The 21,597-nt window shown below is 47.1% G+C and overlaps 1 protein-coding gene across 3 annotated transcripts in view; it reads left to right on the top strand.

Moving 5' to 3' along the window:
- The first annotated feature begins 987 nt into the window (after window positions 1-987).
- Window positions 988-21,597, top strand: part of smurf2 (SMAD specific E3 ubiquitin protein ligase 2) — a 43,688-nt gene continuing 23,078 nt past the window's right edge. For all 3 annotated transcript variants that reach the window (XM_066704244.1, XM_066704243.1, XM_066704242.1), the window contains exon 1: window positions 988-1,460. In XM_066704244.1, coding sequence (XP_066560341.1) covers window positions 1,409-1,460 — 52 coding nt within the window. In that variant the 5' untranslated portion in view covers window positions 988-1,408. The remainder of the gene's footprint in view (window positions 1,461-21,597) is intronic.

Below are 21,597 nucleotides of genomic sequence, written 5' to 3'. Positions count from 1 at the left end.
ACTTTTTAAACTCACTCCTGGCTCTGCCTCCCATATATATATATATATGCTTGCTCGGTTGCTATCGATTTCATTCCGTACACCGAACACTGGATAAATAATTGCCAGAGTGGATGTGGATCTGTGGGGTTTATCCGTGTCCTGACCTTGAGAGTGATGAATGGTGCTGCCCTGCAAAGCCTAGGCAAATATCGGCACCGGTGGGCCGCAGGGCTTGACAGCGTCTCGCCTGGGAGATGAAATATACAGGCCCATAAATGCTTATACGATTGTGTGTCCCAGGCCCCACTGTGGCTGAGAAGTGTGATCTGTGCCTGTCCCTCGTTCAGGACAGCTGGGTTGGTTTCAGATCCACAGCACTGGGAACAGAAGAAGTGTATTGACTAAATAAAAGGGGAATAGTGAGGTTAAAAGATTGCAAAGCATGACTCTGCTCTGGTGTCCATTTCAAAACAAGCTATCTGTTGTTATTATTTGTGTTTTTATGTGTTTATTGGCAGATGTCTTATCCAGGGCGATTTACAGGATATAAGAGCAATACAAAAGTGTAATAATACAGTATACAATTACAGATCAAGCATAATACAATGGTATTATTATAAACGCTATTATAAAGTACCGTCTGTGTTTCGTTCGTTCTTTAAGTGTGTGTGCAAAACAACATCCACAAATCATAAAAGTAACAATTGTCCAGGCAGGAGATGCAGACCGCAAAATGCATGAGTATACAAAGAAATAATGCACCGATCAGTGTGTGTGTGTGTGTGTATGTGTGCTCCCATACTTATTTTTCGTGTCGTTGACGCTTTGTGCCTGGTGATGTCAGCACTGATCCGGTTGATGAGAGCGCTCCTCCTGCGCAGCGGTCGCGCAGATACCCCCTGGTCTGCGCAGATGTGCTCGGATCCACCAATGGGAGCGGTGGAATTGTGCAGATCTGCGCAACAACTGCAACACAGAGAGAGAGAGAGAGAGAGAGAGAGAGAGAGAGCAAGTTTGCCGTAATCCCGGAGAAATGCCACCGCAGTCCCAGTCCAGGCTCTGGTGTTTCTTGCCGAGGATATAGACGGGACGGGCCTGCTTTCCGACTCCAGCCGACCCCCCTTTGGGCGCACGCATGCGTATTTAAAGCCGACACCTTATTTCATACTATTATCCTGATTAATCTGATTATTATTTCTGCTCTCGTCTAAGAAGTGTTGGCGTCTCCGGCGGCGCACAATGGCAGCGCCGCGTACATCCGGGCCACAGCGCCGTGCCTCCATCACGGGCAGCTCGCTGTGAGAGCGGCCAGCGCGGAGGGAAGGAGGGAGGGAGGCAGCGAGGGGCAGATCCGTGCGTTTGACTCTCTCTGCCCGAGTGGTGAACGTTTCTGCGCCCCGGGGCCCAGGCCGGACAGCGGGCGGACATGTCGAACCCAGGCGTGCGCCGGAGCGGCCCGGTGAAGCTGCGGCTGACAGGTTGGTGTCGAGGCGCTCCGTCCGGCGGGGTTTGTTTGCGTGGAGACGAGGCGTCGGTGTGTGTGAAGCTGAGCCTCCATGGCGATTTTAACGAGTTGAACCCGTTTTATCCACTTAGACACAACGCGCCAGTCGGCACACGCTTGGGTGGGTGTATCGGGTGTTGTGGTGGGTTTCTTTGCGGGCGAATTCCGGGAACAATGCGTGTGTCTACAATGCACGGCTTTGCTCCTGCAGGGGGTTGATATTAATCCGTGTTTTATGTCGAATTGTAGAAGGGGGGTTTTACTAAGTGAGAGATTGGAGATACTGCGCTGGGGGGCAGTTTGGGGGGCAGTGGAGAGGAAAGTGCACTGCATTGGGCGCGCGGAGGAAACTTTTGCAGCACATGCATCCTCTGCGCGCAGCCGGGCGCTGCAGCCCCGCGAAAAGACCCCGATCTGGGGCTTTAATGCATGCGTGGGTGCGAAGTCCCACCGGCTCTTTTGTTTTGAAGGCGTGACCGTTGAGTTTTGAAACTGGGCTTTTTTTAAGGCGACTCCGGGAGCTGGGGACGGAGCGACGAAACTGGAGTACAGTGTGCATCGAAACCGAGGTCTCCGCCGTGTTAGTTTCGTTACAGCTCGCCTGGTTTCGGAGTTGTTGTTGTTGTTGTTGTTGTTGTTGTTTTGGACATGTTTTTGAATAACGTTTCCTCAACCTCGAAAACTCGCAAAATCTCTCCAGCGCTTGCAGTTTTATAATCTGGTCTTGTTTCTTTCCTTTACAGGTTTTAGTGCTCAGACTGATTTACACACACACTCGTGTAACACTTGAACCGCAGAACAGAAACCTCTTGTCACAATGAAGCTTTTGTATAATAAGCATCTAATAAATTGTGATACTGAGTAAATGGTGTGACGTTCAATGAAGTAGCAATAATATGGAAGGTACTTAATGAACCGTTTGGAAACGATACTATACTGATATAAATATAAATATACAAAGTGTCAGGGGGTGTGGAGAGGATTCATGAACATTGTGTCCATCTGTTTGCGTTTCAAATCGTGGTTTCTGAAAAGAAGTTGAGACATGATTTGATCTCTTCGAGAGGATGTGTGTATTTCTTCCGTGGAGGAACACTAGTCAATATTTGGTATAATAGTATTTTTATTTCCTAGATCTGTGTTTTGAAAACCTTTACCCCTTAAGAGACCATCCTTTCCAGCATTTTTAGTGAACTGAGTGTCAAGGTACTTTCGGAAGCTTTTCCTTATAGAAACAAATACAAGATTAGATGGGAACATTGCAAATATACATCGTCCGAGATCAAAGGATTGTTAAAAGATAAACCTACAGGGAAAACCATATATAATAACCCATTGCGTTATTCGTGTGTGGCGTAATTTATTTTCATGCCTAAGAAGGTATTGCACAAGGTTATGAACTTGGAAAAAAAAAAGCATTCTTGTTCTCTGACGTAAGTGAGATTGAATTTAAAACCGAATTCCTTTGCACAGAGAACGTCAACTCCATAAACGCGTGTGCATTATATGTATTAGTGCTTGTATCTTTTTTAAATGAATTTTAAAACCGTTTGATGTTGTAGTAGCTCATCCTGTATAGCCTGTGTACAGTCTCTTTCCACTCTCAGGACAGGCGATTTTGGAGATCAGGACATGTTTTTTATTGTATTTATAATGAGTATCTGACTATATGAGGGTGCTGGTGCTGTTTATCAGTGCCGTGGATACAGAGGGGGCTTCTTAATTCACAGAAACATGCCCCTGTGTTGCACTGCCGCGCCTCAGTCCCCCCCCATGCTTGACACTGGTCCTCTGTTTTTGGTCACTTCCTGCTGAGGGAGGCGCAGCTCCGCAGGTGTCGTCGCTGTCACCCAGTCGTGCTGCGTCTCCTGCTTGTGTACCATAGCAGTCGGCTGTGTGTCGCTCTTCTCCGAGGTTCCTGCTGTGTTTAAGGTGTGTGTGTTGAGTCCTGCGGCAGACTGCCCCACTCCAGCAATTGGATTCCACGTCAGGTTTTAAGAACGGAGGTTCTTGTATAAGCCAACACCTGGTTTTGTGTATTTCTACCTAGTGTCTACAGACAGATGTTAGAAGTTAAAATAGCTTTTTGCTTTCCTGCGCAGTCGGTACGATTTGCAGAACAGATCTGTGGCTCAACAAGTCCTGCAGTGGGTCCAGCTGCTACGTATTGGGAGTCTCGGTGCTGTCTCTGTAGGGGCCCCCTGTGCCTGGGCACTATAAAGCGTTATACATGAAGAATACCGGTTTCCTTTCCACTAGCTACTCAGAAATACATTATTTCACGAGGAAGGAAAGTCAATTTGTTGCTTTTATGACCTAAAGGTGACATAATGAATGATGTATAGGGTATGTTTGCTAGTTGTGTGTCCTGAGTGATTGTAATGGTTGATCAAATACTGGCTTCAGTTTTGCGGGGGTTCGGATCAACCTCCCATGTTCAAGTGCTCTACAGCGTACTTTGAACTTTGCACCCTCTAGTAACATGTAGACCTTCTGGTTTCCGGTGTGTGTTTTGCACTTTGGTCACGCAGTCACAGTACTCAGAAGTTGTCCGGTACACTTCTGTCCATCCCGCTCCACCTGAGAGCAGCGCCCTGAAGCGTGTCGCTCAGTGTGTGGAATGGGTATCAAAAACTGTAACTTACGCCATGGTTTCCCCCTTTGATCCCCCTTCCCCCTAATGTCCGAGGGCAAGCAGACAGTGAAGTGTGGTCCAAGCCAGTGTGTCTTGCGGTGTCTGTGCTTCCCAGTAGTGACGCCGGTGGAAATGTAGGTCCCCAGACGGGCACAATTGAGAAGTTATAAATAGTTCAAAATCAAAAAAAAAAACTCGCACACACAGGGAAATGCAAATGTGAGTAAATCGAGGTAGTGCCAACTATTAGTTTATTCACCAGCAGGGTGTGACACAGCTGAGAGTCCTGTGAGGTTAGGATCCAGACCGCTGGCTGTGTTGTGCGGTCAGCAGGTCAGAGGGCACTGGAGCGTATGGTCATCCTGAACAGGGAGATCAGACAGGAGAGCACCATCCTGCCCACTTCTCCTCCAGCGGCGCTCTGATGGAAGGAGAGAGGCACGAGATGGGATTAGACCGTTAATAGAACAGTTTCAATGTAGTACGGCAGGGAGGTTGTGTCGGGTGCGTTATTGACCGTTCAATTCGTCCTGCAGAGTCTGGTGTGATGGAGAGGGAGGGAGCGATAGAGGGGTAGGGAAGGAGAGGGGAATGCAGATAGTGAGAGAGAGAGAGGACGGGCTACAAGGCAGCGCTGTGTTTCCGGGTCTGTGGAATGTCACCAGAGGTCGTGCACAGTTGAAGCGGCAGGCGGTGGCGGCGCTGCGGGGAGAGGCCCGTCTCCGTGGCCTGTAAGACGATCCCTCCTGCTCACTGGCGGGGCTGAGCGCGGAGGCCTGGCCCAGCCGACGGCCAGCAGTGGGCGGGAGATGGGCCTCCTGTCCTCTGGAGAGCCTTTTTGCAGCTTTGTACAACATAAACACTTCACCGTTTACACGAGAAAACATTGTTTTGACTGGGAGAGGGAGATGACGGGAGCCGTATTTGATGTTCCTCCAGGAATTGGGCCGGAGTGGATTCCAGGCTTCTCTCTCTGTCAGGAAGAGCCAAATTAAATATTTAATCTCTCTACCACTGTTTCTGATGGAAGAGGGTCGAGAGAGGTGGAGGGGGAGTGTGATACAAAAAAATATTGCAGGAGATTCTTTGAAAGGTTCTATGTATATATATTTATATCCCCCCCCCCTCAAAGATATAAGCCATGCTGTATATCAGTTCATCTCTGTGTTGCTGTGTCTTCCTTGCTGTGTGTAAATAGCAGGGATCACTCCGCAGGGATTGGCTATTGCAATGTTTTCAATTTATAGGTGTCCCCCCCCCCCCCCCCCCACTTCGATGGTGTGTCTGAACTGATCAGAAGGAAGTGAAGAGAAACAGGGTAAAATCGGGCGCCATTCGCTGCCTGTGGCTGTGTCCATCAGCCTGACTCGTGCCGTAATGGGAACTGTTGGCCACATCCAGACCTGTGCTCTACTGTGCTGTAATGCACACTTCTGTGGTCAGCAGTGGAAATGGAAGAGGACACAACCTTTTGTGATTAATGATTTCTGTCCAATGTAAATATTTTATGTGTACTTTGATTAAAAATTAATAGGTTAAGATCTCCGTAACCTCATATCCCAACATGCCCCGTTACATACAGACACTCGCTGAGACGTGCAAGGCTGGCGTTTGTTTAAATGTATGTTGCTGTTGGTGTTTGTTTCTCACTGAATCTTTTATCGGCTCCTGCTTCCTCCAGCCCGGATGAGTGAGTTGACATCTGTCTGTGGGCACCCTGGTGCCGCTCTCTTTATGGAGGGCTGTGTCCCCTTCGCTAACTGGGCCTGGTCCCATGGTCACACAGCGAGGTGGATAACCTGAAACATCAAAGCAGCACCTTGACTTGAGGCCGGCTCTTTCTCCTAGTTGATTCGCCCATAAGTGGGGGAAGAGAAATGTCTCTGGTAAATTCAGACGGAGATGCTGAAGGCTTGCTACAGAGAAGCTTGGATGCTGATGACGTTAATTAAATTTATTTATTATAATTGATGGAAATCCCTTATCAGATTTTTTCTTGCTCTTAAGTATTAAACTGCTTTCTGGAGGGCTGATTTCCTGATGGGTTTCTGGACTCCTGACTTCCCTCTTCAAGATGAAAGTGAAACGAAACTTAAAGATGCATCTCGAGAGCAAGAGGAAGTCGAAGGGGCTCTCAGAGTTCCAGACGGCGCTGGTCGCACCACACCGCAGCGGCCGTCTCCGGAATGCCAGGAATGTGAATTCACAATTAACGATCCTGAGTCCACCCTGGCCATAGAAACTCAGACGCTCACACACAGAAGGACAGTACCCGGTTCTGTAATAAACTAGAAAACCCCCAAAACCAGAACCACAATAACAGGAACTGTACGCAGTCGCGGCTGCACCGCAGAGAGACTGAGAACCAGTCTGTACCTAATAGTTTTGCTTAACCTTTTGAGAGGAATGATGTCGCTCGCTTTCAGACTTTTAGAATCGAATTGCTTGACATTTGGACTCCTGCACACAAATACAACAATGGACGAGGCAGGGAGCGGCTTGGGTTCCTTAGAGAGAAAAATATATGAAATAAAAGCCAGGAAAAGGAAGTTTGTGTCGGAGAAGCTCTCATGCTCTTCAGGACCCGGGTCTTGATGCACTTCAGTACTTTAGATACCGCACGGTCCACACAGCAGCCCAGTGGGCAGGGGCTCCAGGATAATGGTGCTGATGCTTTGCTAATGGTCTCGTTCCTCCTCACTGTCTGGGCCTCGCCAACATCCACCATACAGCTCGAAACAGATGCTGCTAATATTCACCAGGCTTCAGACATTAAAAGCCCGGGCAGGCTGCCGCCACAGCTGATAAAACCCCCCCCAACGCCAGAAAACCGTACACAAACTCCTTTACTCTTGTTATATTTTCATTTCTTAATTATATAAGCTGAATTAAATTTTCAAAAGTGGCTTGCTTCGTTGCCTTACGCAGTGAGAATGAGGGAATGTTTAAAAACACTCTGTAGAACATTCAGAAGACAAAATAAGAGGAACAACATTTAAAAAGAAAAGCACCGAAAAAGTTGAGAAGGTGCCCAACCATCTTGTTTTGAATCTGGCTCCATATCCCAGCTGCTGGCTACACAGAACCAGATCCTTGTCTCAATATGTAACTCATTGAGTGGGGGAGCGAGAGCACTGTAGGGGGTGTACCCAGGGCCGCTATATGGGGTAACGGAGGGGTCTCTCTCCGACTCTAAACCACAAGGCCGGGACCCTGGGCTGCTCCACACTGTACTGCAGTCTCCGCCCCGTGATTAATCGCCAGGGTTCGCTAACAATCAAGCCCATAATAACGGGAAGGGTCTGGCGTCCGCTGGAGGAAAAAATATCCCCCCGAAAAACAGACCTGCGATCTTATCTTCGATGGCACACTCTGGCGAAGGACTGCTTTCACAGCCGCTGCCCTGCTCTCCTGTCTCGGGGCTTTTACAATCGCCGCAGCTGTCGTCTCGTTAAGCGCACCAGCGGTAGTGACCTGCAGATGACTGTGGAGACAAATTCCACAGCGGTGTGTGTTTGTGTGTGAGAGAGGGAGTGCGTGTGTGCACAAAATACCAGCAGTCAGAGCCAGCAGTTACTAAGCAGTAAAACGGGGGTGTTGGATTTGATACTGGTGAATACATTTCCCATGCAGCCCATCTGTTGAGCAGTGGGGAGCTGGGGCTGTGTAGGGCAGCTTACATGTTTAGTCCGTGTGTAGTCGGCATGTCCAAGAGTAAACAGCCTCTTTGTGGGGAGAGAGGCTGCCACAGGATGTGCCGTGCAGACAGCACACGGGGCCTGGATCGGAAGCACTATTAACTTGTGCTCCTTAATTTCGGAAATTGCTTCTGAAAACAGTCAGTGTTTCGGAGCTGGGAGTCTCGGCTGCTGCTTCTGCGCAAAGCAGCGGCCAAATCTCCTGCCTGATTCACACGCTGTTTTAGGTTTTTGTTTGGCCAACTGTGGGATCTTTGCCTTGTTTAATTAGTTTCTACAATTTTAGATTCTCTCGTTCAGCTGTTTTTAATGAGGACCACAGTTCCTGGACTGTAATGTGGACAGGACCATACACTGTTGGGCTGGGGCCAGTTTTTTTTTTTTTTTTTTCTTCTACAGAAGCTGTTTATGTAAGGAGCGTAACATCTTTATAAGTGTCTTGACAGGTGAAGCACAACAGGACTGGTGCGCGAGAAAAATGTTTGCCCCCCCTCAGAGCACTCTGTCTCTCTCTGACTTAGTTTTTACTGTTACGTTCATAAATGCATTCTGCTGAACGGCCCTTGTCCTACCTCGATCCTATCCTGTGTGGTCGGTGTGGGGTACCTGTGGCTGCAAGCAAAGGCGCCGGGTCTGTTGCTAAAAAAAAGAATAAAAGAAAAGCAACAACCGCTACATCCCTCTCCCTCTTGTCTTTGGTTGCTCGGGAAAAGGGAAGAATTTAATAAGTGCTGAGCAGCAGGAACTGAGTTTGTTCTGAAATGTAGAAGACTTTTTATATTCAGATTATGTCTGGCTGCTAAGTTTGCTTGTTGGCCCGGCTCTATTATCCTGCTGTTTGTGTGAAATATACCAGGAGACCGCATAGTGCCCCCCCCCACCCCGTGGTCTTGTCATCGGTCTCTCTTCTCCTGGCTTGGCCTTAGTTTGGAAGTGAGTGTGAACGAGAGAGAGCACATGAGTGTAAGAGTCTGCTGCCCCCCCTTTGTCTAGCTTTCTCCTGCACTGATTAACAATGGCATTAATTATTAGCTGCCGGTGTCTAATTCGATTAGGCATTACCAGGCCTGGATGGCCTGCTGCAGACGGGAACCTCTCTCTCCAGCACATCAAGACCACCTCCGCCTCACTCGTTTAGTCTGACCTTGTGAAGCAAGTGGGGAGTGGAGAACGTGCTCTCTATCTTCCCCCCCATACCTCACAAATTCTGGTGTGACGGACTCTTATCAGACGGAATGATGTAGACTCTCTCGGACAGATGGATATTGCCACACACAGGCTCTCTCTGTGTCTCTCTCTCACACACACACACACACACACCAGAGTAATCCCCTCTTCGGAGCTGTTGCTCGTGAGCCAGGCCTGTGCTGTTGCCATATCCCTGCCAGCGTCTGAGGAAAGGAGAGAGAACTGTGTTGGCTGTTTGTCGTGGCTTCTCTTTGGTGCAATCAAGGCATTAGGTTTGGATATCCTGACATCCAGGCAGTATGAGATAATGACTATGATTATTACATGTATTATTCTGGGTGTTGTCCACAGGACTTGAGCTAAGCCACAATAACTCCACTGCGGTGAGAAGGATCTGTATTCTCGGCACCTTGGCAATGCAGTGGCAACTAAAAACAGACACCTTTTCTGGCCTGGTGTGATTGAAACGCATTGTTGCTGACCTGAACACGTGTTGGCGTTCTGTCTCTGTCTCTGTCTCTCCCAGGCCCTGCGTAACGTTCTTTGCAGAGTGACTGTGCTGGGGCAGGGGGTGTCGCACAGACGGTGTGAAAGGCCGGGCGGCTCTCTGGCTCTGTAAGTTGAGGTCTTGGCATTTCCTTACGGAGCAGCAGCAATGTTTACATTTCAATAATATCGCGTTTCAAACACGGTTTCTTTGAAGGTGAAAAATTTGCTGGTGCTTCCTTTAAAGGAAATTCATACATAGCTGAGCGTGAGCCTCGACTCGGGGAAACTGAGGCTGTTGAGTTTGAGCAAAGTCTTCCCGTTGCTTTTGCTTCAATCATGTCGTCTGATTGCTGGGCTCCCACTCGAGCACAATAAGGATCTAACTTCTGTAGGAATAGGTTATGGCACGAGAGGTTAGAGAGTGTAACTGCGGTTTACCAGGTGCTGCTGTATTGGGTGTTTGCGCTGCTCTGTCATATATTGTGTTGATCCCGGCACACAACACAAAGTGGTTTCTTTCTTGCCAATACCTGGCATATTTAAAGGTCTCTCTCTGAGTAGGGTTACTCCTGTTTTTTCTGGTTTTTTTTCTTTTGGTTGGGGAGGTTGTTGTCTTACCGCCCCATATTGTGGCGGGCTTGGGAGCCGGCGATTGCTACACACAGCGGTTCTAGGAATCCGAACCAGACAGTGCTGCGCTGTCTAGACACGGGACGTGAGTGTTTCATATTGCTGTTATGAAACTCCAGATTTACCAGATAAACAAAAGAGAAAACAAAAAAAAGAGAAATGCCGTCCTTAAGCCAGGAGATAGAGCTTGTTCTCTGTGTTTTCATCAGGGAAGGTGAGAATCAAATGCCTGCCTCTCAATCACTGAGCTGCACTGGTTTACTACACTGGGGCTGTTTGCTGTCCACTGTTGTATACAGAGGGGTTTCCAGGATCATGTTATTATATGATGTTTGAAGAAGTATAGTTTTTAAATTCATGCAGCTGGTAATTCTCTAAAATCTTGTGCTCAAGATTTAATCTAGTGATTGACTTGCGTTTCTGTTTTTGGTCTGTTTTTTTTATTAAGAAAGTTTATTTTAAAAATCGTCCGCCGACCCCTTCTGCCCGTTCCAAATTGATCAGGCATCTCACTACACTACTAGTGGTGCTGCGAGCTGCGCACTTTTCTGTGCAGCGGAGCAGGGGGGTGCCCTTCGTATCGCTCTGTCTGAGCCCTGTGCAGACCTCTGCCCGACCTGCAGCTCCAGCGCAGCACAGCGTGGGTATTGTCTGCTGTCTCCCTGCCTTTCCCGTCCCTCATCCCCAGCAATTTGGTGCTATATTTATTTTCTAGTGGTTGCTTTTGCCAGCTCTAGTAGCCAGCGCAGCCTCCTGTTGCCGCCACTGTGCCGTCCCCCCCCGGCTCCTCCGAGGCGGGGTCTGGCCCGGTCACAGGCAGGCCTGCGGGTGGGCTTCCTGCTGATTAGCTCATGATAGGCCTCGCATGCACAGGGGGGCTCTAGGACACACACACATTCATGCATACATACATACATCCACATTTCTCACACACACACACACACAAAGTTGAGTGTTCACAGACGTTGCAACAAATATTTTCCCAGGCAAGCAGACAAACACATTGGCAAAAAGCCACTGTCTTACACAGAACCAGACACTCACACACACAATGTATCCCAGCATGGATTTGCATCTGCTATAATCTTCTGATATTCAACGAGGGAGATAAAGGTGTAAATCTCTAGAAAGTTAAAACCCACTCTCTCGGGCGCTCTCACACACACGCACACAGACTGGCTTCTCACCTGGCTTCTCAGCCAGGATCGTTTTTGATCTGTTCAAAAAGAGCAGTTTTGAAATTCAGTCTTCGATTTGGTGAGTAAAGTAAAGTCTATGAATCATAAATAAATAAATATCCTTGGTAGTCTAATAAACTGTGTAAGAACATGAGTTGTGTCCTGCGATTCCTTCAGTCTCTGAGCTGCCGGTGTTGATGTGTGTCAGGGCTGTAATTGAGGAGGTGCTGCCGTACGCACTTCAGAGGACAGTCAAGTGGACGTCAGTGTGTAAATGGAAACAGATTGCTGTTCTCCGGTCCAGACCATCCCTTTTCACCACAGGACGCTTGGCAGCTTGAAAGGGCCCTTTATGAACGAGAAGTGTACTTGTTTGCGACAGGAAATCAAAGTGTGTGTGTGTGTTTTTTTTCAGATTTTGTAGAGATCGGAAGGTGCAGAACTCTTCGTGACCTTGCACTTTGCCACTCGGTGCCATTTGCCCTGGTGTCTGCGGCGCCGCTGCGGTCGAGCTCTCCGGATCTGAAGCAGACTGCTCTCTCCGCGGAGTTCAGGGGTGGGGGGGTCGCTCCGTCTCTCGCCTCGGTTAGCGCAGCGATGCTGGCTTCCTGTGTTGCACTTCTGCTCCGTTCTGCTATCTGCTGTGCGCTGCTCCACACTGGTGACGGAACGGCAAATGACAATGACAGATGGAGAGATAGCGACACACCAGCAGACACGCACATACACACATAGAGATGGCCAGAGTCAGGCATATGGGACAGATGGTGCATTTTCTCCAAATTCAGATAGTGTTCCTGTTATTTGTAAAAATGTCCCTCGGAGAACCATTCATTCATGTGGTCCTCAGCATCCCCCCGCACAACCCCCACGCTGGACACTTTATGTAGGTTTTGCTGATCTTCAAATTGAGACCATTGCTAGGGACGCTTCTTTTTCTCCCTCTTGGCCATCTTTTGTTTGCTGTAGGAGTGTAATAGCAGAACTGATGACCCCACTAGAAGAGGCTTATAAATAAATACAATAGTCTGCAGATTCCAAATTGAAAGCATTTAAGACTATGAAGAACTGTTGGTAACAAAACGCCATGAATCGCGATCCTCGTCAGAGTTGTGGTTTGGCGATGGGCCGCACCGTGCGGGCGTGTGTATCTGCAGCTCCAGGGTGTCTGTTATGGATTGTGATCCGCTGTACGCGCTGTCGAGATGTTTGGGCTGGAGGCCTTGTTGGGCAACTTCCTCGTCATGTTTTTGAAAGCCACGAAGCAGCGCGGCGACTCTGGTTGAGCAAGAGCAGGAAGAGAACTGGTGTGTTGTATGACGTGAGAAAAATTCAGAGAGGGACAGATGGAGAGGCCCCAGACTGCGCCACGTCCATGTTACGCAACAGGCCGATGTGGTCTCTCGAGGAACAACGGTGACTTCACTTGCCCTGATATCATTTGTTTTTTGTTTACTTGAAAATCCCCTGCCTTATCTTTTCTTCCCATTTCTTCCTCTATTTGTGTCTCCAAGTGTTTCTGTTCCTGGCGGCTGAGCTGCCGTTGGACGGAGAGAGAGAGAGAGAGAGAGAGAGAGAGAGAGAGAGAGAGAGAGAGAGAGAGACGGACAGAGTAGAGACCTGGACGTGCGCTCAGCCTCTCTCCGGCACAAGTGGCCGGTCGGGAATCCCAGTGGATCGGTGCGTTTTGGTTGGTGACAGTTGTGCAGTCGTAATTTGCAGCTGTGTTTGTGTAGTCAATAATCACAATAGTGAGTTAATAGGTTTGAGTAAGCCTCTTGGTTTCCTGTCCATCTTCTGTGGGCTGGGAAAGGAGCATGGGACTCGGGGACAGGGACAGATGATCGCGTTTTTTTTTTCCCGCCCGTGTCATTGACACCACTGAGGGAAGGGAAAATCAGAGGCGGCAGCTTCTCTCCCTTGTCACGTGGTTCTGAATTGACAGTTTTGTAAATTCTTTTATTTCCTGGTGGTTCTCAACAGTGTGTGTGTGCAGAGAGTATTTGGGAGATTTGGCACATCTTCAACTTTGTTGTCTGAGGTTTGCGCTATTGTCTGTGCGAAGTCTGGCAGCTTTGGAGGATGGGTGTGGACTGTAGTGGTTAATTAGAGCGAAGGTAAACATAGGAGCTGGGTATACAGTTATGTTAGGGCTCTTACTGATCAGTGTTTTGAATAGTTTTGTTAAAATTTTGTTAAGTTCCGCGCTGCGCAAGGTTGATTGGAAATGCAGACTTTGAGAAGCTGGAAAATTCGCTCTTTTGTCCCCATCCCTCAAGTCCCTGTCTGCCTCCCCATTCTTGCATGTGCTTACAGAGAGGGAGGAAAAGAAAGGTATGTGAGGATACTGAAGACAGCCCTGTTTTCTCTGCCCACCCTGGGCTCTGTGGGCCGTGAGAAAAATACATCTGTGTGCAGATGTTTAGGCGCTGGGTAACTTTCCGTCTGCCCAGACTCATGTTCAGGGGCTCCTCGTGAACTCTGTGTGGTTTTTCACCTCCCTGTTCATCAAGGGGGCAAGATGGCTGTGGTCACACCCAAGTGCGGGTGGTGTAGAGGTTGACCCTACACACAGATGCACAAATGAAAAAAAAACTTTGAGCCAGGTGTAATCGTCTAGAAAACTGTATGGCCAGTCAGCACTGGTCTAGCGCTAAAGTAAGATGCAGGTAGTCAGTGACCACTGCCGACTCCTTACTCCTGATAGGGAATTGATTTCATTTTAAATAAATACATCATTTTATGATTAATATTAAACACGTTTCAATTGGAAGGGTGTGAATAATGCTGTGGAAATGTGAAAATTGCGTGCACTTCTCCCCACCCCTTTCCTCTCTCGTTTTGGTTATTGTTTATTTTCCTTCTGGAGGTCTTCACGGTTTGGCCCTCTCTGTCCTGGTGACGTGGGCTGCTCCACTCTGGTCCAGGGCGTGAGACCCCTGGGCTGGACTCACCGATGACGTCCCTGGACGAGGGACATATTTCGGCAGGGTGGAGGACATGGGGGGGTGGTGGAGGTGATTGAAGACCTTGGAGCTGTGATACAGGGAGCAGAGTTTATTTTTTCTTCCTTCCTTCCCTTTTTTCCTTTCCTTCTGTGGTCTGTGTGTGTGGGGGGGGGGTGTAGGAGGCGGTGGGGGAAGAGGAAGCCCATTGTGCACACAGGAACAAAGTGGAGACTGAGCCTGGTGGGGGGGGGATAGGAGGCTAACAGGGCATGTCTCCAGCCCAAGGTATCAGGCAGGAGGGCTGGGAGTCTGGTGGGCATGCATGGGGCAGGGGGGGCCTGGGGGCATCCCAGGGTTCGAGGCTGCGATTCTGCCAGCGTAGGGCAGCAGTGTGGGCTAGCATTTAGGGCTCTGGAGTGAAGGGTTGGGGGTTCAGTCCTAGGTGGGGGACACTGCAGTCATACCCTTGAACAAGGCACTGTACCCAGAATGCTCCAGTACAAACCCAGCTGTATAAAAAGTATTGTGATTATATTGTAGCAACTGTAGGTCGCCCTGGATAAGGGAATCTGCTAAGAAATAATACTAATTAATAGGGTTGCGATTAAGTTCAAATCCACATTCGCAGATGTCCGAAATCCGAACTCCGTCAAATACTAAACCAAACAAATTCGAATTTGTAGCAAAATATTTTTGTCTACCATTGCAAACACGCACATGAATGAATTCAGTCCGCTTATTCACTCGGTACAGTCCAGATGTTATTTTACAGAGAGAAGGGATGATGTGATTGTGACAGATAGGGCTGTAATGCTGTCGGAGCCAGCGCACCGCTCCGGCACTTTAAAATCCGTTATGCTGGAACTCGTCCTCTGACACGGGTGTGTAGTGGTGCTGGCAGAGCGGCGCCACACTTTCAACCCTATGCTTCTCCATGCTACATATTTACAGTTATTAATAAATTAATTTAATTTAAAACATTTCCTTGCGTGGTGTATTTGTATGAAATAATAAAATGAGAATAAGTAATAAAACCTGCTTATTAACGTAACAATTCATATAAAAACCGCGCATGCAACACCCGCTCCTTTAAGAACATAAAGTTTACAATTGAGTTGAGCGTCGTGCTTGTTTGGTGTCCATTAATAACTAAGTGATCCAAGGATCCTATCCAGTCTATTTTTTTTGTTCTACAACTACACCACTGGAGGTGACTACAAATTTTGGTGAAACTATAATTCAACGAAAGAAAAGCCTGTTGTTGTGGTGGAAAATGAACCAGTTTCAACTACCTGTGCTTGCAAGATAGGCTGAAGTGTATCTTTCTGTACCACCCTACTTGGTGAATGTATTTTCAGTGTTGGTGGCATCTATGGCCGAGTTGACGTGTGTGTTTTAACCTCGCTCGCATACAAATTATCTCTAGTACAGCTCTCGTGCGTTTTTTGCAGGAAAATGCCAGTAATCACTTCCATCATGGAATCGATGGCTGTCATAAAACATCGTGCTCAAATTAAACCGGTAGCTGTGCCTTACAGCTTTAATACTTTGTATTAGTGTTTTATAGGTAGGATTACAACACGATGTAAAGTATCTAACGGTGCACGACAGGCCCACAAGATAGAGAGCATAATGATAATAGAACAAAAAAGCTTTGCGCATCATTAACAACATAAAATACAACATTGCTAGCAATGAAACGTCCATCTGCAAATTACTTTACCTTTTAAATCTTGCACTTCTATAATGCAGTCATTTAAGGTTATATAAGATTAATACTGTTCATATTTGGAATGGGCGTACTTTTTTGTTTTTCCACATTTTTTTCCATCATTTACTCGAGTATTTGGGATTGACCCTGTCCTTCTCTAGACATTTTTCCTTGACCACATAACTGATGCCAAACGTGCATGCACATCATCACTTCAAAAGTTAAACCCCTGCAGGTCAACTCCCCCTGTGATGCTCAGAGCTGCTTGTGTTTTTGAAATGTAATGTACAACTACTAGCCTAAACTACATCTAAGTAGTAAAGTGACTTGTAATAGTATTAGATGCATGTTAAGAACTTAAACTGTTGAATTGTAACTTTTGCATCTGAACAGTTAATTCAAAATGTCTGAAGACTCAAGCTATTGTTAATTTGAACAGTGAAATAATAGTAATAAAGTACTCCATTACATTCAATTCTAGGACTGAGCTAAACAAATGTTTTCAGCTCTGTTTCACATTTACAGCATTTAACTAAAATGTTACATTTTCATTTTTTTGTTTTAAATAAAACTGTAGCAAATACTGGCAAATCCAAAATGCCCCTCAACCTACAACTAAATACACTATGTCTGCATACACATTCGACGGATTTAATACTTTAAAATCTGTATCTGCCGTTCAATTTGTTGGTAATTCGCTTTCAATACAAACCTGATTGCTCCAAGAAAAAATAGTTTATCGGTCTGAAGATCCTTCACAAGGTGTCAACGTCTGTCCTGGGCTGTGGTGCTCTGGACCAGGCTGCAGCTTTCACTGTGTCCTGGGCTGCACTCTCATCCTCTCTGTCCCTGGTCAAGCGCACATCTGCAGATAAGCACTTATTGATCGGGGGGTTTGTTTAGCCCTCAGGGAAGCGAGACTCCCATTTTGCTGTCCATGTGACGGGCTACTGTTTCAAGTGGAGTAGAGAAGACAGTGTGGGCGAGGGAACAGGGTGTGATTCACCATCAGTGTGGAGACAATGTTTGGGGGAAAGTGTCCCACACAGAAAGTTAAGTTACTCCTCAAACAAATTACACTGAGGGAGTTGTCCCCACTTGGTTTAAAAAAAAAATATAAAAAAAAAAAAAATCCAGTGCTTCCCCTAATTGAGCAACTGCCCCCTGTGCGTTTACCGTTTCCAATCTGTTGGTTTTCATGAGCAAAACTTTTGAACTCCACTTCGAGCGGCTTTGCAGGAAGATGACGTCTGGATCCTCTCAGACGGGGCTTAAAAGATCAAAGCGGTCCTTTGGGGTTGGGGGTGGATGATAAAATCAATAATAAAAGATGAAAAACAATTCGGAGGGCGTTGCAGCCAGCATCTGTCTGTATGACAGTCCTAAGGGTGTGTGTGTGTTCTCTCCACACAGTAGCTTTGAGTTCCATTTTTGACCCCTCGGTAATGTGCAATACAATTAAAAAGACTTATAAAAGTCAGTTATATTGTTTTGATCCGCTGCCGTAATACAGGATTTGGTTTTGAGGTCAAAAACTTTCAATGTCCGATATCCTATGACAGGGGTTCCCAATGTCTGGTGATGGTGGGCCAATTTCCAGAGGTTGCATGGGATCGGGGGGCCGCAGTAGAAAATTGACTATTGATGAAAACTAAATATGTCCAAAATCATACTTATTTAATTTCCTATACATTTCTGTTGGGGAACATTTATGAACTTTAGTTTTATTATTTTCCACCATATTACATGTGCAATTTGTAACAGAATTTTTTCAGAAAGTGTAAAAAAAAAAAAAAAAAAAAATTAGTAAAGCTTCAGAAATGGGGGGGTTGAAGGTTGACTTTTGGGGGGCCGCACCAGACATGCTCAAGGGCTGCCGAACTTTGGGAACCCCTTTTCTATGAGGAAAGAAATGTAAAAGCAATTTTTAAAATGTAACATTTTTGTCAACTGCTTACCCAACCCTGCATATCCAATCTGCGTCTTTATAAATAGTCTGTCTGAGTGTCCCGTTTTAAAGGCTCGTTAATGAGAACTCGCTCTGATCTGAGTCGCAGTCGGTCTCGATTAGCTGCATGGCTGGGAGGCTGTTCGTTAACCAGCCCGTATGCCTGGAAATGGTGAGGATTCAATAGGTTTTTTGTACAAAGGGGTTTAAATCTGACGCACGATTTCAGTCCATCCCTTTAGGACACTTTTTTTTTTTTTTTCTCAAAATTATAAATAGATGTACTTTGTACTGCATTTCTCTCTCAAATTAACCACATATTGCAGAAGTCTTTGGGAAACCTTTGAAAAGCAGTTTCTGTGGCACAGAAACTATCTTTCTTTCCACCTGTCAGTGATTTAAAAAATATATACCTTCATCTCTCTCCCTTCCTTCCTCTCAGTAACGACCAACTATTAAAAGACCAGCAGAAATAAACTGCGACGGTCTCTTGAGCTGTAGGACCGAGTGTCTGTGGGCTGGGAGCATCCTTCCACTGGGATGCTAGGAGCTGCAGTAGCTGTTTGCCCTGGGGGTAGTTCCTGGTTGGTTGTCACCTGGGCAGGTGCCTTGACCAGGCACCACAGAGCAGCGCAGGGCCCCCTCGTTAAACCGTCAACCTTGCCTTAGGCGGATGTGGCTCCTCGCGAAAGCCTGCAAGTGTTCAGAGCACCAGACGTCCCCGCAGGCCCAGTCGGCGCCGTGATGAGAGTCCGGTCCACTCGGGACGTGCAGGCTGCAGAAGGGAGGGAGATTTTCCCTTCTTTGTTCAGTGTGACGTTCTCGAATTAGTCTGCAGGCGCTGTGTCACTCTGCACCGCAGAATCTGATGAGGAATTAGAAAATTGTTAGGATTATAATGCATCTTTTTAGGATTGCAGTTGATTGCTTGTGCTGTGAATTATTTCACGCGTCTGCATCTGAAACCTTTTTGCCTTAAACCCGGCATGGCTTTCGGTGCCCAAAAGTGTGACTATACGGTTTATCACCCCCCCACCCCGTCGTTTAAATTTAAATACCGTAACGGCAACACGAAGCAGAGAATAGGGGTTAAATGCTGTTTAGTACCCTTGGCACATGGTGTAGTTGCCATGGATACTCGGCCAAGGAGGTTCCCATGATGCAGTGCACGGAGTGCTGAATGGGTGTGTGCTCCTGGTTCAGAGGGACGTACAGGAGCCCATAGATGCAACAGAAGGACAGTTTTGTGATGGATCAGTTGGACACACGGAACTCTCATCCATAAACACAGCACATGGTTTTCCAGGGAAAGAGGAGAAAGTAATTTGATGTATTGTTATGTAACTGAGTGAGACGGGCCAGATCTTTCTCTCGGAGATGTGTATTGTTCACCTTCACCTTCTTCACCTTGTTCAAAATTCTGTGGTTATTTGTCTGCAGGTAGCCTGACCTACATGACAGTGCACGTATGATAAATCAAGCATTTTTTTTGATGGTACATAACATGTATTATCTTTGTAATTCTGACCCTGAGCTATATTGTTTCTGCAAGTGTGTGTGTGTTGTAGTCTTGCAGAGTAGCTAACATATTGGTATTAAGTAGAATTGTGATGCTGGACCTCACTGGTAATTCAGGCCCAAATGACTCGGAATAAACGAACGGTGTGTCTAGATTAATGTTGTCACTTTGCTTCTATTAATCGAAGGCATTTTATGCTTCTGGTCCTTTGACTACTTCGAACAGCATTTTTTTTTTTTTTTTTTTTTTTTGTAAATAATTATCCACTAAATACTTGTCCCCTCTGAGACAGTTGGTTTTTCACATCTCTTTCCCAAAGTTTTTCTTTTATTTCTTCCCCCGACGCCTCGGTGGTTGAGACAGACACCTCTGGCTCCATTTATTGAGAAATGTCATCTGAGCTCATCAACCGTGGACGTTTCAGTTGGCCTTGCGCTGCCGTGGCTTTGATCGGTCTGGCCCGCACTCATGAGAACGAGCCTGGGATGCCAGTTAGTGTCCCAGATCACATCAAGATTGCTGTTTCTCCGCATCCAGCAGGCCAGATAACTCCTGCTACCGTCTGGTGGGGAAAATAAAACGCCTGGATAGAGCTGTGATGGTAAATCTACGACAATGCGTTCCATCTCGATGTGATAATTTCAGAAGGTGATGGAGCCTGTTTAACCGCGTCTTTTCTGCAGACCTCACTGAACACGGGCCCTAGAGAGCGAACCGCCAAGATCCCAGCCGAAAGAACTGACTGGAGTCGCTCAATAAAAATCGCTGGAGCAGCAATCCAACGTTTATACACGTAGCACACATACACACACGTTGAATGAGTGTTAACAAGCATTGAAAAGAAATCCTCGATTACATCAGTGACTAAGGCTGTAGTTTTTATTTACTGACGTGCCTGTGAGAATGTGCGGTGCGCTCTCCCCCAGGTTTGTCTGTGGCTGCGAGACACTGCCCCGCCGTGGCCGATGATGGAGATCGATGTGTCCGAGTGGCAGCCGCCCGGCCGTGCTCACCTCCCCTCCCCTCCCCAGCCCTGAAGCGCTGGCGCTCCTCTCGCTGGACACACTGCTATAAATCTGTCTGGCATAGCGACTCGGTGTCCGCTGTTATTGGCCATTACTTTATTGCTGTAGTTTCATCCTCCTGCAGAAAATCAGTCTTTCCAAGTAATGGGTGACTATTTGTTTGAGTTATTTAATGTTTGTAACACATTAAAGATTAATCGCTTCCTTGCGTGATGTAGTCATCCTGGAGGTGATTGTAATTTATTTTGCTTCATCAGATGGGCAGTGTTTGCGATTCAGCCCCGGGGGCGATTGTGTTTGTGGTGCCTCTACGATCTCGTCATTGTGTTCATTGTGTGCTGCTCAACACATCGCATTCGGTGTGAATGAATAGGTCTCTGTCCTGTATGGCACCGTACTGCACTGACTGGTTTCTCACCGGTTACAGTAGCAGCTCGTGCTGTTGCATACCTCCAGTGTCAGGTGATCTGTGTGCACTGATGTCATCGTCTTGAGGGTGAGGGACTGAATAAACTACCTGTCACCTACTTCCTATTGGATAATGAATACATGTATTTAATAGCAGTTACATGTGCATGACAATGGAATTGTAATGTGATAAATTAGCTAAAATGTTATCCAGCAAAACACACACACAGCAGTACTACGTTCCCAGGCCACCGTGCTCTGAATTCCCTGAGAAATGGGGGGGGGGGGATACAAAACTGTGAGCATGAGGACAGCCCCCGCCCCTTCCCCCCAGGAGCGTGTGGTAGAGCCCAGAGGCCACGGTGCCTGACAACATGGGACTATTCAATGATGTAACAAGAAAAAAAAATTGATCATAATGATATTGTTTAGAGAGCAGTTGTCGTTATACTGTACTGACAATAATCTTCCGGTGTGAGAGAGTCGTGCCGCAGTCGTATCGTGACGCCCGGTCCCGCGGGGGCCACCATGAGTTCACGGCATCGATGCGTTTCTCCATCAGCCCACTCTACTCCCGCAAAGACTTAATAACTGAGAGTGCACTGCGGTGCAGTCGTCCTCAGCAGGAGCTTCATCTTTACGAGCACACACACACACTCACTCTACAGAATCGCATCAAGACCCACAAAATCTCTCGCACCAACCCCCCCCTCCCCTGTCCTCTCGCAGGCTCT

The sequence above is a fragment of the Amia ocellicauda genome, chromosome 5, assembly GCF_036373705.1.
Source record: "Amia ocellicauda isolate fAmiCal2 chromosome 5, fAmiCal2.hap1, whole genome shotgun sequence".
NCBI lineage: Eukaryota > Metazoa > Chordata > Actinopteri > Amiiformes > Amiidae > Amia > Amia ocellicauda.
Note: the sequence above shows the minus strand (reverse complement) of the source record. Positions and strands in the feature narration are given on the sequence as shown.